General features: G+C 37.8%; 2 protein-coding genes across 3 annotated transcripts; both read left to right on the plus strand.

Annotated features, from left to right (window-relative positions):
• Positions 1-22: 22 nt before the first annotated feature.
• LOC144645406 (protein rogdi homolog) lies at positions 23-8077 on the plus strand. Of its 2 annotated transcripts, none has more exons than XM_078504980.1 (13): positions 23-97; positions 190-261; positions 391-454; positions 820-862; positions 2206-2260; positions 2576-2659; positions 3216-3311; positions 4408-4506; positions 5103-5219; positions 5318-5355; positions 6447-6489; positions 6693-6784; positions 7249-8077. In XM_078504980.1, exons 1-13 carry the CDS (start codon positions 50-52, stop codon positions 7307-7309), a joined length of 912 nt encoding a protein of 303 aa, XP_078361106.1. In that variant the 5' UTR covers positions 23-49; the 3' UTR covers positions 7310-8077. The 2 variants fall into 2 exon arrangements, with proteins under 2 accessions (XP_078361106.1, XP_078361107.1); XM_078504981.1 differs by having other exon boundaries at positions 24-97; positions 6693-6776; positions 7242-8077.
• Positions 8078-10108: 2031 nt separating this feature from the next.
• Positions 10109-16837, plus strand: LOC144647072 (F-box only protein 22-like). Its single transcript, XM_078506815.1, has 3 exons — positions 10109-10435; positions 13993-14460; positions 15272-16837. Exons 1-3 carry the CDS (start codon positions 10208-10210, stop codon positions 15821-15823), a joined length of 1248 nt encoding a protein of 415 aa, XP_078362941.1. The 5' UTR covers positions 10109-10207; the 3' UTR covers positions 15824-16837.
• Positions 16838-18808: the final 1971 nt, after the last annotated feature.

Below are 18808 nucleotides of genomic sequence, written 5' to 3' on the forward strand. Positions count from 1 at the left end.
CTGGAAACTACTCATTGTTATTGTATCGCGGGCTCAGGGTAGATTCAAAATGGCGGAGGTTGTGTTTGTGGAAGAAGATGAGGACATCAGAGTCTTGGTAACAAAATGGGAATTATTCCAAATTTACTGTTCAGTTATCTACTTAAACCTACTCTCAAGTAAACTGTTATGTTTTTTCCATCGATAAAGAGGCTGGAATTTGAGTGGTTGCTGAGAGAACATGTACCCAAAGTTTTGACCCAGCTGGGGACCATTCTACAGGTAGAACTTTATGGCTTAATAAAATTGCTGCTTCTCGAAAACGTTTAAAGCTTTAGCAATATGAATGGATTGTTTCATTTAAAATCATTCTGTTGCTTATGTTGTTATTGGTACTGATTTATTTCCAAGGAATGTTCAAAATGTTTAAAACTCACAAGTATGCCAACAAAAGCACCAACAGGTGAAATACAAGGTAGGGAGAAGATTTCACTGATTTTAGTGTCAGTCAATCCAGTATTTCTTTTTTTATAATGTGATAATGTGTTTTTCCAGAAGATATTCATGCCTTCCACCACCCCCACCCCCACAATTCCAACCTAGTTCCCAGGGTCTCTCTTCTTTCCACCTCACTGGAGTGAGCGAGTGAGGAAAAGAGACCCTGTTTGGGTCTGGTCACATGTCTCCAGAACAAAATTATGCCTGGTGGAGGACCTGTGAGAGGATCTCTTTGTTTTCCCAATTTTTGCCTTCTTTCTTTTCTCTCTTTTTCTCTCTCTCACTCTCTTTTTATTCCTACTTTTTTGAAAATGATAATGTTCACTATTACTTGTATTCCAGGGGAAGTAAAGCCACAAGATTACTTCATGCTCTCTACACCAAAGTAAGTTGAAAATATATACAACAGTAAGCATATTCTTTATTTCTATAGAGTTATAAAAAACAAGTGGAAGTCATGGAGAATGTTAAGAAGAAGAGACTAAGCATTTTCAACATAATATTACCTGAAATTCTCCCAAATTTTCATTAATTGGTACAACTGTAACTCTTCATTTAATATGAAGGATCAGTAATGTCCAGTTCATAGCAGTATGCAGGATGCATGTCAGATATAAACCTTGTAAGGGGAGGGAGGAACAGACTGTCCACAGCCTCTCTAGTTTTCAATGCAAAAAAGCAAGAGAATTGGTGTGCGCGAGCGCTGGAGTCCAATTCTCTCGCCAATCTTTTTCCATGCTTATCAATCGAAAAAATAAGAAAAAATAGAGGGCTGTGAACAGTCTACCCGTACCTTTTACTCCCCGTTTCCTGCCCCATTCTGTCATGGTTCCCTTCTCTTTGTCTCATATCTATTGCGAAAATATTGATTGCAGAAATGTTACGTAATTTTACTCGTGTTAAGCTGGTTCCTGCCACCTCAGGAATCCCGCTTCCTGCCCTCTCTTCTCCTGCCTCCGGCTACTTTCCTGGGCTCCCGCCCTCCTGACTCCCACCACTAGTAAATGGGCTTGCTCACCATGTGTCTTTCTGTAGCTATGCAGTGTTCTCCCTAGGATTTTGGGAAAGCCAGGCGGTATTTGGACTGTGGTTTTCAAATGTCAAAACCGGAGTAAAAAGATAACTAATTTTGCTTTGAGAAGCTTTTAGTTTCTGTTCTGAGCAACCCGAGTCGACCTAGTTCTCCATTCTTTACACAAACGCGAGAATTTCGTTTCGTATTCCATGTTACGACACCTTGAAGTGCAGTTGTGTTCCTGTGTCAATTTGATAAAGGTAGCTTCCGTTCAAGGAAACAAATGCGTCACGCTCACAGGTTTGAACATAGTAATTCAAGGGTAAATCACTTTATTAATGACATTAATGGTGAGAAAACACAGTAAAAAAATAATAAGTGATATATTGTTTGCTTATGGATAGGAATTCCCAGTTCCAGATCTCAAACAGTAAGGTAACGTTGTGTTATATCTTCAATTTTAAGCCAGGCGGCAACTATTTTCCTGTGAATCAAACTATGCGGCCCGCCTGGCCTTAAATACCTAGGGAGAACACTGCTATGTGGATAGAGTGCCTGCCCAGTGTTTGGGAGTCACAGGTTTAGAACCTGTTGGGGCCTTGGATTTTTTCTTTGTCTTGTGCTCATGACATGATAAGCATTACATCTTTCTCATTACATTATTTTGGTAAATATATCAATTTTATGATTATCATAGTTGTCTTGTATTGCAGCAGTGATACCCTTAAAGGTTATGTTGCTGTGGAAGGAGAAAATATTTCAAAAGCTGTAAGTTATCTGACGACATTTTTCAATTTTTGTCTCTTTTGTCCAGAAATTCAACATATTAAGTAATTATATTTTGCAAGTTAAACTATATTCATGTTGTAACAATTAAGCTACTTAGTGCAATTACCCCTGGTACCTCTGGTATCTCTGAGGCCTGGTACTAATCCTTTCCTTCAAAAGCAAGTTTAATTCACATATTCTTGTCCTGTGCAAATCAACTTCATTCTCTTTCAAAAGGTGTTTTGCACCAAGTTGTATAATTTTTTAAACAGAGGAACACAGCAACTCGAAAATAACTTGTTTTGCTTTTTACAGGACCTCAAATTTAAACTTCCCAAAGTCTCAAGTTCTGGTTTTCGGGTATTTATAAGAGAACGTCTTCCATGGAAATTAAAACAGGTAATATGCATATTAAATGTGTTGGACACAAGTTTTATTTTCTAAAGGTCAAAATCTTACTAAGTGTGGTAGGGTAAATTTCAATGTTTGTTTTATTTCTGAGTTATGTTATTTTATTGTAATTATGTTATCGAATATTTAAATTGTTGTTATAGTTAGTGAATTTTGTTATCTTTTTTAATATTTTTAGGATATCTTTTTACATGTATTTTTAAATTTTAATTTGTACACGGTCCCACAAGCTTTTAGCTTTAAACTTTTTACCGTGGTTAAATAAAGTTATTATTATTATTATTATTATTGTTATTATTATTATTATCATTATTGTTATTATTATTTGTTATGGTTATAAAAAAACACTTGTTACAAGTTTTTCATTTTGATACATTCCACCACCAAAAAAACACTTGTTTAAAGTTTTTCATTTTGATAAATTCCACCATAATCCTGTAGTAAAAGATTTGTTTTATTTACAGAAATTATCAGACAGAGATTGACACCAGTTGTTATTGTTATAGCGTTATCTTTTTTTATTTCATTTTTTTTGTTTCTGAAGATTCAAGATGCCATTAACTACTTGCAACTTGCCATAGAAAAAGTTGAAGAAACTAAAGCAAACTGTAATTTCTCTTCAGGACGAGAAGTCAGTAAGGTAAAAAGAGTGTTTTTGTACTATAATAATTTGAGTTAATCTGCTAAGTAACATTTTAGCTAAAAAACATAGCTTAAACAGTTTTAAAAACTATGTGACTGATTGCATTGAGCGAATTTTGGGGAGAGTACAATCGTGTACTTGAAAAGACTATGAATTTCTTCATGTAGGCTTGAGAATGTCCTGAATGTGTGATCAAAATTTTGAAGAAAGTTAATATTTAGCAATGTGGGTGTTAAAGATTTGAAAATTCAATTAAGCTGAAAATCAATAAATAAATCTAATTAGTATATACCACACAAGTACATAGTGCTTTTTGTACAAAGTGAATAGTGCTTTTTGCGTGTGCTGATTGGTTAACTCGGAGGTGATTAGCAAAGTATAATTCACCTCCGAGCAGGCTCCGAGCAGCTTAAGAGAAACAAACAGCCTTTGCGCGTCGCTTTGTTTACCGAAAGTGATGTTTTGGTCCACTAGTTATTCAACTTGTGTAGTATATACTAAAACAATTCTTCACCTCAGTGTCGGTGAATGTGGTGGATATTTACCTCGTCGCTTTGCGACTCGGTAAATATCCACCACATTCACTGACACTGAGGTGAAGAATTGATTGAATGAATGAAATACTTTATTAAAGTGTCTGAGGTATTTAGCTTAAAAAAAACTACTTGTGGACACTATTTACATTATTATATATCTAAGCAATTTAAAATATTTACACTTAAATTCTAAGAAGAAAAAAAAAAGAATCGTACTACATAAATAAATAGATAAATAAATGAATAAATAAAAAAATGACAATAGAATATAAAATTTTATAATAAAAGTAGGTTAAAGATAAAAATTGCAGTTAAGAATTAAAATTAAAAATTTAAAAATGTATATCGGCTAGCTGCATATGTCACATTTTCACTCAGTTTGTATAAGACGTGTGAGGTCTTTCCTCCCAATACTGTTTTTAAAACTCGCGATTGTTAAAAATATAGTACTGTAAAAAGTAAATATTTTTCTTCTTGTTCTTTAAGACAGAAGCTGCCATTACCGTGTTTTGTTTTCACTTGATAGTAAAAACTTTCTTGCTGAAATTCACCAACAGGTTGTGGAAGAAATAACAAGTTTTTTGACCAAAGGAAAGTCAAGACTGTCTTTGCCTGATAAAACGCCTGTTTTAGATATGTTAACATCTGGAAACCAGGTACCTAATTGGGAATTAATTTTATTCTAAGTTTTAAGTTTGTACTTTGTATTAGTATTAACTGTTATGCAAAGGAAAACCTGCCATTGAAACAACTGCAGGTTTTACTGTCTTGCCGACTACATGTAGCAAAATTATGACACTTAAGCGCAAGATCAAGGAGGGGACGTTGTGTTGAACAGCACATTCTTCCAAATTGTGTTATATGAAATGTTTGAAGCCCAGTGAAGGGAATTTGTCTGCCGACCTTGAGAGTTGATGGTTTAGCCACTCTCTCTTTAGAAAATTTGAACAGTACATGAAATAAACTTTGTATAATGAAAGCACTTTCTTGGAAAAATGTCAGTGCTTTTTAAAATGCCAAGGTATAAAGGTGTAATAGTGTTGACTACAAAAATGTGCAAAAAATTTAGTTTGAATTAGCAAAGGTTTTGAGTTATTCAAGTTTGAGTTAACTGAGTAAAAATGACTTTAAAGTCTAGGGTCAAAACCAAGGGAAATGGAAGTACGTTCGAGTTAGCGGGGTGTTCCAGTTAACCGAGTTAGAGTTACCAGGGTTCTACTGTATTTATATTGAACATTTCTTTTTCTTTCAGCGGGTGTTCAAGCCTGGTCTACCAGACGATGTGGTTGCTTACTTTTGTCTTAACAGTGACAAACTTGTTCTGTCAATCTACACTTTAACAACACTTCCTGTACCACCTCAAAGTTCTGTAAGTTGATTTCAGCACTGCTTCCTCACACCTATATCTGATATCTGGTAACAAAAAAAAAAGATTTTGATAATGATTAAATGTTGTTTGCTACACAGAAGCAGCCCCAGGAGAATGACCCAGTTGGACAAACATTGTAAGCACTTTTTAAATCAAGGCTGTTAAGTCAACAATTTTTGAGTGTCAAATTTAATTTAGGTAGACATGATTTAAACATAAGCTTTTTACAGGTTCTCAGGTTTTTAAATTATTGCCAGTGGCAATTAATGTGGGAGGTGTGGTGGACCCCAGGGGGGTACTCTGGCTTGTAAATGACGGGGATGATCAAAGGATTTTTTGGGGTTTGAAATTTTCGATTCCGGGATTTTTTTGGGTTGGAAAATTTGGCAAGTTTTTTTTTGGGTGACTTGATTAAAATAGGGGATTTTTTTGGGGTATTAAAAACAAACTAATAAAAGTGCCTTGGCGAATTTATGGTATGATGAATAATCAAACTCGAGCGTTATTGCCCCTCCTGGCAATTTAGGGGTAATTTGACAAGGGATTTTTTGGGGGGTTATTTTTGGTCCAGGGATTTTTTTGGGTAATGTCGGAAGACTTAGGGATTTTTTTGGGTCACAGATATTGCCTTCATTCGATCATCCCCGTCATTTACAAGCCGCAGTACCCCCCCTGGGTGGTGAACTAATGGTTAGTGCACTGGACTCTGGATTGACTGGTCTGGGTTCAAGCTCTGGCCAGGTTCATTGTGTTGTGTTTCCTGGGCAAGAAACTTTTATTGTCATAGTGCCTCTCTCCACCCAGGTGTACAAATGGTTACTGCCGAATTTAATGCTGGGGGGCGGGGGGGGGGGTAACCCTGCGATGGACTAGCATCCCATCCCGCTTCATGCTACTAAAACTGGAATAAGCTGATCTGGCCTGATGGGCCACTGGATTGAACACAGATTTTTCCTTTTACACAAAATGCATTTCAGTCACTTTTAGTATTTCTTTGTTTGTTTGAGTGCACGTCAATTTTTGAATTTCTTTTATTGACCTCTTGATATGAGGCACTTAAATGAATAATATAAAATAAGAAGCAGTTAAACAAGAATATAGTAGAAGAAGAGAGCCTACATGCTAAATTCTGTAGGAAAATCCCCATCTTGTAATATGGCAAATATAGTTTCTAGTATGTTTCTATATGATTTCTTTTATAAATGTTCTTTCTGATCATGCATACAGTGAATACAACAACAAATGGATGGAAATCACAAGTCACTTTGAGGTAAAGTAAACTTATATTTAATCATCAGTGAAGCGTGACTGAGTCTTACCGGTAGATATAATCTTTGCAACAAATACATAATCTTTATAGTTTCCTTAATGAGTTAAACTATATGTTGCTGAAATTTATGGAAGATTATTGTGTTAGATTGTTGCCATTCTTAATAGTCAGGTTTGTAATATTTTTACTTTTTTCTGTTTCAGGTTGATTGTTCGATTCCACGGCTCAGTGATTCAGTTTTACTCATTGGAGCAGCACTTAGATTATGTCAACAGTTGAAAGATAAGGTAAGAATGTTGAACATCTTAGATTTGTCATTTCATAATATTATTAAAAAGATGATGATGCAGGAGGCACCATGGCCTAATGGTTGGCGCACTGGACTCTGGGTTCGAGCCCTGGCCAGGATCATTGTGTTATGTCTTTGGGTAATACACTTTACTCTCATAGTGCCTTCTCCCCCCCCCCCCCCCCACCCCCCGGTGTATAAATGGGTACTGGCAAATTCAGTGCTGGGGGTAACCCTGTGATGGACTAGCATCCCATCCAGGGGGGAGCAGAAATACTCCTAGTTGCTTAATGTTATGGAAACCTTGATAAGCTCTGGCCTGGTGGGCCACTAAGCTCAAATACAGACTTTTTTTTGTCATTTATTATTATCTTTTGTTAAAAATAGTTTGAAATTAACATCAAGTTGGTTGGGTAAAATTTATTGCCAGCATCTTGTGATAAATGAAATTTTGTTTTCTTAGTTTGCAGTTTTTTCTGTGCTTGTCTCAAGGTGACCAAGTTATTATTAAGTATTATGCTGGATTTTTAAAGTCCCGTATGGAACACAGTAGATTATTTAATTTATTTTATAAGATTTAACAAATATATTAATTACAACCCCCAAAGATTACGCCAGTCAAATAATGTGGAATATACTGATAATGAAACTATTGTAAAAGTAGTATACCTTTGTCAATGACAAAGCAGCGGGGATTAGCTTATTTATATGCTGTCTCTGCTTTAATGAGCCAAATAGAATTTTTTACATCATTCAAAACTGAAAATGGATTTTAAGTCTCTTACACAAAATAAAATCATTTTTGACTTTATTAATCAAGTAAATTACATTCTGAATGCACAACTTGTTTAAATATGTAGAAAAAAATTCTAGTTAGGTCTTTTAATTGAGAACAGAATTGTTACTATCATAGAATAATCAAACTATTGTTGATGTTAATCAGGAGTTCCTTTTATTGCTTTGCAAATTTATCAGTGCTTTTAAGACTCTTGAAAAGTCTTCTTTTTGTAGTGAAATGGCCTTACATGAAGACCTTTTAAAGAGAGTTAAATTGTGAAAATGTTTGTGTACAATTAAATTCCTTTTAGAAATTTTAGAGGTTTTTTGAAAATTGTGGAGAGATTTTTTCTAAATATATGTACTCTTACTGCAAATATCTTAAAGTATCTAAATCTTGTAACTGTGTCATCATTGTAACAAAGTAATAAATTATTATGAAATATCATAACTACAGGAAGTATGAATTCCTTTTTAGTACAAAATGTTCATTATTTAAGTCTTTAATTAAAACCTGAATAAAGCATATTAACATAATTATATTAAGTTTCCTTGTCATTTTTTTTTTTGCCTGTTAGCTTTGTTTATATCTTATAAAGAATATTGCCCAGTTTTGATGAGCCTGCAAACGCAGAGGCATTTCCGGCTGTCGTTTTTCGGCGGAGAGAAATGGCAGCCGGAAATACGTTTGCAGGCTAAGTTCTGATTGGCTGAAATGAGAATGTCACTTTCTGAAGAATATTTTTTTGAATACGACAGATTGAAGGGATAACAATTATTTTCAAAAATCTTCTGAAGATCCTTGAGATCTCCCAAAGATGCTATGAAAGTAACTGAATGGCTGGGAGTATAACCACTTTATTGAATCTTTTGCCCAGGGGTGGGTGGGGGTTGCTCATTATATATAGTGGACTGTACAGGGGTGTTCTGCCTGAAAGGGATACCTTAATTTTATGCTGAAGGTTTATTAAAGGGTAGTCTCCTACACAGACGTTCTTTAGCCTAAAGAACATCTGCGTAGGAGGCTATTAAAAGGGTAGCTAGGGTTTTTATGAGTTGGAGTACAGAAAAGAGTGGGGAAAAGCTGTCATTTAGGTGTTTAAAAGGGCCATATAGATGCCAAATGGTTGTTTATTCAAGTGAAAAGTTCAGTAAAGAGATTGTGCAGGAAAAGCGCAGTTTCTGTATCAACTCAAACCTTTAATTTCCATGTGTTTACATTTCAGTCCAAGATAGCCTGCGAGCAGGCTCACGTTGGGGCACGCGCGAATATACGTTGGGGCACACGCGAGTGGCGAGCGTAGCGATAAGGCGGGGGAGTGGCGCCAATAAAGTGAGCCTGCTTTGATCTCTCTATATTTTTCATTTCTGCTTTGCCTGAGCAAAGTGAAATACCATTGGCCGAAAGGCGAGAAAGGTGAGAAAACTGTCAATCTGTTTTGTTTGATGAGGTGCGATCAGATCCCCATGGAGTTCAGTTTGCCGCGGGTTGTCGCAAATCAGTCGTCAACAATCAGCAATATTATGGAGAGAGAGTCGAGTGCGTGTATTTCTAATGTTTCAGCGAAGTTCTAGTCTGTTTCTGCTAACCTAAAAAAGGAGCTGGATACGCTGTTAAAAGTTTGTTGATGAACCGAGATGTACTCGCCGTTTTGCTTGAATCGGTTTTCGCTTTCTTCGCATTCGATTTCCCTTTCCGCAGCGCTTTAGCTACAAACGAATACAGCTCGTGCACATTTCTTATTTTCCGTGCACAAGCCTGGCAAACTCCATCGGATTTATTCGAGGAGGCTGTCACTTGTAAACCAACATATTAGCACAGTTAAGCGAGGATAACACCGGCGAAACCTTTCTGCTTTGACGCTTGAAAGGAATTTTCTGTTGCGATCACACGAGCCGACTCTCCATATTGGACTTTTAACGAACACGCACACAGTCGGCAGAAATCTCTAACCGAAGGAAGAAGAGGTTTTTTTCAACGCTTGCTTTATTTCTTCGGTGTAGCATTCACAACCGAGATTATGGAAAGTCTGCATTGGAAATTTTCCCGATAAATCTGAAACTATCAGGCTTATTCGCTGTCAACGTTCCTGTCAAACTTCTATTTCCGGTGAAACTTAATTGACTTATCAGTGTTCCTGCGGTTTCCGGGGTGGAAGTGAAAAATTAGCAGAGATCAATGCAGGCTCACTCGCGGCTGACGCCGCTCGCTTTCGCGGCTTCGCCGCTCACGTGTCGCGGCTTCGCCTCTCTCGTGTAGCTATCGTGCGTGCCCCAAGGTGAGCCTGCTCGCAGGCTAAGTCCAAGAAAAAACTAACCGTATGCAAATATAGTCCTATCCTCATATTTTTAAATACAGTCCCTAAAGGATTACATAACCGCTGGTTACATAACTATTCAACGAATCTGATTATTTCACTAACAGAGATGAAGAAAGCCTCAAAATACTTTCTAAACGTCTTCTGAAAATATGCACAAATTAATTTATTACTGTTTAGCCATTGACCTGTGTCTCTCCTCCCCCAATTCAAATTTAGCACGTGACGTGTCCCCTCTTAGTAAAAAATTTCGTACTCAGTCTTTCGATGTAAACAAGTTGAGTTGGCCATGCTCGGAGGTTCTTGAGTTCGTTATCGCCATTTTCACATCAGAATGGCCTCTAGACTGGAGCGTTCGCCTTCGGTGGAACGTGTTTCGTCGCTTGCAGAAGTAGTGGAGATAATTTTAACGTTTCTGCCCGCAAAAGCACTTTTTATGTGCGCGCAAGTTTGTCGCTTATGGCGAGACACAGCCAGACGAATAATTCGCTCAAGACAAAGATTGGGCTGGCTCAGTTTTGTGTTTCATCATGGAGTTCACGGTACTCCATGCACGTCTAAGGTAAGGAAAATTAAAGTTCATTCATTGAAAGCCATGTATGTAAATTTATCCACCGCAAAAACATTTCCCAAGTAATTCGCATAACTCCAGGAAAAAATGCTTGGGGAAGCTACAATACACTTCTGGTTCTAGAATTAGAATCTACAGGGCCTTTGTATTGTGCTCGTAATTCATTTACTTTTTATTTTGTCCTTTAGTCGGTGCTACGTCGTCCGAAATGGTCATTAACTAGATTAAGTAATCCCTTTTGCGACAAAAACAAACAAAGTCATTTACTGCAGGGTATTTCTTGGAGAAGAAAGCGGACAGCCAGTTTCGTAAGCTTATGTGAATAACAAGCTTAGTATTTCCTTATCTTCATTTTCGTCATATTTAGCATTTTACTTTCGAAGGACAGTATATTACCTAAAATAGCGAGTTTTGAACGTGCAGTTTTTAAGACTGAACATCTCCAAGTTTAATATTGAAGCTAAGGCCAATTGCTATGAGCCCCCCCCCCCCGAAACATTTAAAGGGAAAAAATAAATTATTATAATTATGGTAGTTACAATAATTGAGTAAGTATTAATATTATTAAATGCACATTTTCCATGACATTTAAATCTTATCAGCTTAAAACAAACTGCGGGAATTCAAGACATTACATAATTAATCTAATCTACATACCGTAAAATTCCGGTTATAAGCCCCCCCGCTTATAAGCCCCCCCGGTTATAGGCCCATCAACCTGGAAACAAAAAAATACATCCGGTTATAAGCCCCCCCGGATGTAAGCCCCCCTCTACCGGATGACAGTACTGAACAGGGCTAAATGTTGCCTTTTTTGTGCGTTTTTAACTTAAAAACGTATTTCGATCAACACTCCCGAGGCTCGTTTCGAAACGTTTTTTTCCTTCCGCTTATAAGCCCTCCCGAATATAAGCCCCTCTGCTTATAAGCCCACCCAAAAACCCTTACGAAGTTGTATAAGCCCAGGGCTTATAACCGGAATTCTACGGTATATTAATAGCGGAGCTCTACAGCGGCCCGCAGGGCCGCAGAGCAGAGCACCATACTCATGAAAGAAGGAACACTATCGAAATGAGGTTTCATGGTCAACATGGATAGCGGCATGGTTCGCGGGTGCGTACGGCGTACGGAGTCGCGCAACATGGCCGCCATAGTTTGATGGTAGAAATAGTGAAGCAAGAAGGCCGTATAAAGGCGGCCTTTAAAATTTAAAGAGGTTTGAAAAGAAAAACAAGAAGCAATGAAACAAAATATGGCTGAAAATTAAGTGTAGAAAGTAATCGACCGCCAAAAAAGTGGACATTGAGAGCCATAATCGATCGATGACTTTCGTGTCTATCTGTAAAGCCAGCATCGTACATGTAGGAGTATCAAAAAGCTAAATCGGGTTGATATAATAAACAAACCATTTTATTGCTATGGGGTAAAAAAAAAAAAAAAAAAAAAAAGAAAAAAAAACTTGACCCTCTGGGATCCGCAGACTGGCACCTTACCGATTGAGCTAATCCGACAGACTCAGCGATTCACGTTGAGTATATCCTATATCAATGTAATAGATATTGTGGAGTCTACTAAACTGCTGCGAAACTTTTACAGGATCGCGAAACTATTTTCTATTGCTAGAAAGCAGATAATTTACTGTACTCTAAAGTAATTTTTCGTACCATGAGTAATGATTTTGCCCCGCTTTAAGATTATTATTTTTGTCGTACTGCTGACATTTCGGTTTAACCGTGAGCTATTTAAATTTGTCTTGAACCTATCAACCGCCATAAACATTTAGTACTTTGGCCGCTTATTCACTAGAATGAAAACATTGTAAGCTCCAGTGAAAATTAAATAAATGGGGAGCTCCGCTTTTAGGCTTGCCTAAATCTATATATTAGAATGGTTACAAGTCCCCTGGATAGCCACTCTGGGACACAGTCAAACCTTCTGCAAGCGACCACCTTTGGGACCAGAAAGAGTGTCTACTTAAGAGAGGTGTTGCTTGTAGATGGTTAAAAACATAGTGTTTGTATGCGACTGGGGCAATGACGTAGTGTCTGCCTGCCGATTGGGTACAAAAACTTAAGGGAGGGGGGAGGGGAGCAGTCTCCTTGATCCCTCCCCCCAATTCTGCCCCTGATTATATTAGCTCCATAAATTTACAGTGTTGATGTTGTTACAGTGTTTATGTGTGTTTTGCATTTTAATGTTGCAGTTACAGTTTGTGTTGAATAAATTGAAGACCCTGCAATTATATGTGGTCCATTTTGAGAACTTTTGTGCTAGTTGAGGGTCCCCTCAGGCTACTCCCAAACTCCTTAACTCCTCAGACTGGTCAAAAGCTCACTTTTAACCCTGATGAGCATATAAATAAGCCCAAGGCTTATTTATGGAAGTAAAAGGGCTTTTAACTTTGCATGCAATAATGATGACCCTTATCTTTAGTTTTTTTGGAAGACGAAGAGCCACCCTGTGGAAGCTCTTCCAATAAAGCCATTATTATTATTATAATAATTATTATTATTATTATTATTATTATTATTATTATTATTATTATTGTTATTATTATCCAACATGTTTGTGATGTAATGCATCAGTTATAAGTGCTTACAAAACAAGAAATCTTCAAGCAGTGTATTTGAATGAAAGCTTGCAAATGAGAAAAACTGATTCTTCGAAATGCAGTGAAATTAAATCGGTATATAAAAAGGTAGACTGTTTACATCTCCAGACATACTTCAAATGACCACTGTCTTGGTTTCATTATGGTATGTTTAATCTCTGGAGAATACCAAAATCTACTGACGGGGTGGGGTGGGGTGGGTTTAAGAGACAACCCTCCAAGTTAAGACCATGTTAGTCACCATGGCGACTAAAATTTTGGGCAGGCAAATAATTGGAACCGAAGTCGCCAGCCTGGCGACTAAAATTGAGAAGAAGGATTGAAAGCGTGAGCTTAATTTACTGTAGCGAATAAAATTTTTCACTGGCAACCAAACTTGAGCAGTTGGTGGCCAATGGCCACTAAGGAAAAAAATAAACTTGGAGGGTTGAGAGAGTGTGAAAAATATTGCTCAGCACCCCAACCCTATACACACTGATGTCTACCCCCTTGGTAGATTGTGCTTGCCATATACAGGTTGTAAAATGGAGTTGGCAGGCTTTTGAAGTACCGTAATGATTCGATTTAGCGCCCTCCTTCCAATAAGTGGCCCCTTCCGAATAAGCGCCCCCCTTCGAATGTGTTTTTGTTAATAAGCGCCCCTATTCCAATAAGCGCCCCCATTCTTATAAGCACCCACATTCTTATATGCGCCCCTATTCTTAAAAGCGCTCCTATTGTGGCTAACTGGCCCTACTGAAGTCGTTGACGTTGAAAAGATAAACTCATGAACTTGTAATGAACTGGTAGTGATGAACTTGTAATGAACTGGTAATGATAGTTTTCTAAAAAATGCCAACTGAATGTTTTTAATTAGTAATTTGTAACAAAAAGAAGGTTGGTGTGATATACTTTTTTGCTGATCCAAGTTGTTTAAACAAGTTTTATTTTTTCTTAGCTTTCTATGGAAATCTTAGGCCGAAGAATTGTTGAATTTTTGGATGAGCTTCCTTTGGTTCCAGCAGCATGCATCCTCTTAGTGAGTAGGTGCACAGAATATGCTGATGCAAAAAAAGATGAAATAAAAGGCCTAGTAACGGCAGTGAAGGGCTGCTTACCTGATTCATGTGCACTTATTGGATGCGTTGGAGCAGGCATTATTGGAACAGGAGAGGGTGGGTTTTCGGAAGAAGTGGAAATGGCGGAAGGTGTTGCCTTGCTGTTAATGCCGCAAATAGAGGGTGTTTCAGCTAAAGTGATCAACTTGAACATCACAGAGGTAAAGAACAACAGAACATTCAAATCTCGCTGGGAAAAATCTTTGAAAATTCCTTCTGATGGGACAGTCAAGTGTGCCTTTCTTTTGGCCAAAGGAGACACTTACAACCTTGATGTTATAGGGAAAGTGGCTTCAGGAATTTGGAAGGTAAATAAACTTCATTTGTTTACGAATATATTAGAATTGTGCACTGGAAATGAGTGCTAGTAGTTCACTGGTAAGAAAATGAGAAAGAAATTTTTTAATTGTTTTGCAAGTAAATTGCTTTCTTGCGGCAAAAGGGTACACACAAAAGGTAGGTCTGCAATACATACATACATACATCTGTTGCAGTATTTCCCCCCGTAAGCTATATGCTGTAACTTTATCTTGTTGTGTTTTGTGCCCACTTTTAGTGTTACGTGCATAGCAGCTGTCTTTTGACATGCTAAACAAACAAGACGGATCGAAATACACCAGTCACATGACCTCCTTAACCTGTGGGCTCATTTGCATGAAACAAACACCACCTGGTATGCATCGGTTTCGATTGGCTCATTTCAAACAGCATGTCAAAAGACAATGTCGAAAGATGGATATTTAACAATTATCCTGCGAAATCAGGTGGAATATCGCCTGATACTTAGCCGACGAGGCCGTGGGCCAAGTGGGCTAAAATCAGACGATATTCCGCAAGATTGAGCTGGATAATTGTTTAATTATTCAACGAATTGTCAACGAAACACATTTTGCAGATAGAAAAACTGTTATTATGCAGCACTTTACAAGATTTCGGACGAATCTTCGCAACCTACGTATATCGCAGGATATATGTCATGTACGGATGACAGATAACGTTAACATTTTGATCATATATGGGCAGCACGCGCATGTGTTGAATAATAAAGAAAGATAGCCGCTATGCACATACTGTAATACTGAAAGTGAGTGTAAATGAAGGACTGTGTTTCTGTTTTAGGTTTGCAACAATGAGGAAGATGATAAGTCAGAAGTGGTGATAATTGGTGGACTTGTTGAATCATTCTTGATGGTGGACAATGAAGTAAGGAATGCAGGTGTCGTAGGACTTGCAATAGCAGGCGACGTGGAAGCCATTTCCATGGTTCACCATGGAGAAACTGCGGAAGGGGTGCAACAAAGCTTGAAGCAACTGAAAAAGTCTGGGATTTCATGTGAAAAGAATACAGCTTGTTTCATGGTGACTTGCATTGGTCGTGGTGAAAAGTTTTACAGTGCGAAGAATGTCGAGACTGGGATTTTCCGACAGGAATTTCCTGGTATACCTGTAGTGGGTTTCTTTGGCAATGGAGAGCTGGGGTTGGATCTGCATTCATGCGAGGGAAAGCTTGAGAGAGACGGTCACTTTTTGCACTCTTATTCGTCAGTATTTTGCTTGTGTTCCTTGTCACCACAATCAAATGACAGTTCAACTGATGAAGGCACAGTTACTTTGCGTTCAAAGGCATCTGATTCAAAAGAGAAGCCATGCTCAAGTCATAAGTCTGTGTGACTCAGTAACAGACAGTTTTGTTGATTGTTCAAATTCTGTTGATGAAAATTTAAATGATTTTGTGAGACTGGTAAGGCAGATGATTAATCAGTTGTTAACGGTTAGGTATGTTCAAATGTTTAAGACTAATATTTGATCAGGTCTGACCAATTTAATGAACAGAACTGGTACTGGCTGTTAACGTTGCAGAGTATAAAAACATTCCAACACTTTCTGTGTTCCGAGCATTTTTGAACAAAAGAACTGGAAAGTCTTGCTCTTAGGGTAAGGTGGCATATCATTAACTAAATATATTGACTTGTCTGGCTGGCCACTAGACCTGACAATTTGAAGAATGTTCTTTTGTAGAGTTGTAAAAGTGGAGTCTTAGAATCCCAGAAAGTTCAAATTAGAATTTTGGATGTGTAAGTCCTTGCCCCAAAAAGGTATATTGACAAGCCAGTGGGTGAAAACCTCTTCAGTGGACTACGCTGGCCGTTTGATAGTGATTAATCCAGTGGATAGTTGTATCCATCATTTGGATATTTGGAGCCTGGATTTTACTATTTTGCACCCTTTAGATAAATTAATATCTTATTATAATAATTGTAAATATATTATTATAATTATTGTAAATCTATGATCAGTTAATGTTTTCAACAATAATCACAACATTATCATGATACCGGTAATTATTGTTTTCTCCTTTCATTTAATTTCTTTTATCTGTGAACAGGGTTACTTGGGGTTCGTGTTTTGTAGTTGATAGTTTATTTCTTTTTCATTAATAGCCATGTTCATGTACTAGTCTAATTGTGCATATTCATGTCTGTGTTTCAGTGGTGAGTACCGGGGGGGGGGGGCACTCCCTATAATGGCCTATATGGGGAGGCTCTGCCCAAAAGGGTACCTTTTTTAGGCTTCCGGTATATAAAAGGGTATGGATTTTACCAGTTTAGGTATATGAAAGGTAGAAAATTCTGTCATTAAGATATTTAAAAGGGCCTTTAAATTAAATATTTCGAACAGATGCAACTTATGGCTGTATCATCTTAATTTAGCTCCACATAAAAATGTCAAGAAAACATCCTGTTTTAAGTATTATGTCGTATTGTGTAGGTATATGAAAGGGGTACCTTTTTTTCAATAAAAGGTAAACAAAAGGGGTGACTTTTCTGTCAAAATGGTATATAAAAGGGTTGGACCTTGAGGCAGAGCCTCCCCATATAAAACTTTTTTGAGTACCCCCCCCCCCCTCTGGGGGTGTGTATATGACAGAGGGAGAAGGGCTGTTTGGAGCTAAAACTGAAACAACTTTATAGGCTACCTTCCCCTTCCAGTCACATACCCCATCTTGTCGGCGACCTTTAGTCATTCATCGCTGTCTAGCTGGTTGGGTTTCTGCTCCCACCCTGGGTCTTTGTTCCTCTAATGCAGTCCCTCTGCACCCACCTTAATAAGGAGTTCCAAACAAGAGTCTGTCTGTATGGACACTGCCGTCAGAGCTTCAGGGATTGGGTTGAGGTAATTTCCGGCCCTATCTCCTTCTGTTCTCTCAATTAATTTTTATGGATCTGCCCCTAAGTTGGGCCAATTTTGTCTAAAACCATGTAATACTTCCATAACAAATAAGTTAGTAAATGAAAGCCAGCAGAGTGGTCCTTTACCTTACTTTGGGCTCCAGCTAGCCTAGGAACGCAGACATATTTCTGGCTGTTGCGGCGGAGAGATATGACAGCCAGAAATATGTCTGCGCAGGCTAGGCTCCATCTGGGTAGGGCAGCATTATAGAAGCATTTGTACATGTGTGTCAGACTGTGCTTATATATTTAACAGAATTAAAATAATTTCTTGCCATGAGTAATTAAATTGAATTACTCACAGACATTCAATTTAAAAATAATTTTTGTAGCATTTTTTCATTATCAGCACTTTTAATTTAAAGTAATAAATAGGTCACATTTACAAGATCTTTATTTTTATCTACCATTACCATTATTACCATAATTGAGAGAAGTGTCTTGCCCAAGAATACAACACAGTCACCCCAGGGGGGTACTCCGTCTTGTAAATGACGGGGATGATCGAATGGAAGCAAAACTCAGGACCCAAAAAAATGCCTAAGTCTTCCGACATTACCCAAAAAAATCCCTGGATCAAAAATAACCCCCCAAAAAATCCCTTGTCAAATTACCCCTAAATTGCCAGTAGGGGCAATAACATGACACAAAGAATGTTCCTTTTGTTTATTCATCACGCGAAGGCCGCGCCAAGGCACTTTAGTTCATTTTTAATACCCAAAAAAAATCCCTTATCTAAATCAAGTCACCCAAAAAAATACTTGCCAAATTTTCCAACCCCAAAAAATCCCAGAATTGAAAATTTCAAACCCAAAAAAATCCTTTGATCATCCCCGTCATTAACAAGCTGGAGTACCCCCCCTGGGACAGTGACCCTGGCCAAGGCTCGAACCCTGAACGTCCACTATGGAGTGCGGCACACTGCTTTGTTAGTTTTTCCTTTTGATATAATTTTTCTGTAATTGAGGGTGGTAAGCAATGCTTTAATTGAACTTCCTGTCTGTAACTTGGCATTTAATAATAATAAAAATGTTTTATAATTATATAATGCCAAATTAAAGACAGGAAGCCGTATTAAAGGATTATTTAATAGTCCCACCTCAGGGACAGCGGAGCATTTTTCCAGGTGGGGGGCGACTAGTGACGAAGTGGGGGGCTTAGAGACTCTTCTCTTAGTAAGTCTTTTTTTTTCGGAAAAAGTGGGGGGGCTAAAGCCCCCCAGCCCCCCGGCTCCGCCGTCCCTGCACCTAAATATTTGTTTGGGATTTGTTTGTTTATTATTAGGCCAGTTTTTCACTGACTGGAATAAATAGGGCAGGGTATCGTTTTTACAAATCCGTCGTGTAAGAATTTATGGGCTTAAAAAAATATTTGATCAAGTTTTGAGAAAGTTCAACTGAATAACCCCCTTTGAATCAACATTACT

This window comes from Oculina patagonica, chromosome 3, assembly GCF_052425735.1.
Source record: "Oculina patagonica isolate OP01 chromosome 3, crgOcupat, whole genome shotgun sequence".
Classification (NCBI taxonomy): Eukaryota; Metazoa; Cnidaria; class Anthozoa; order Scleractinia; family Oculinidae; genus Oculina; species Oculina patagonica.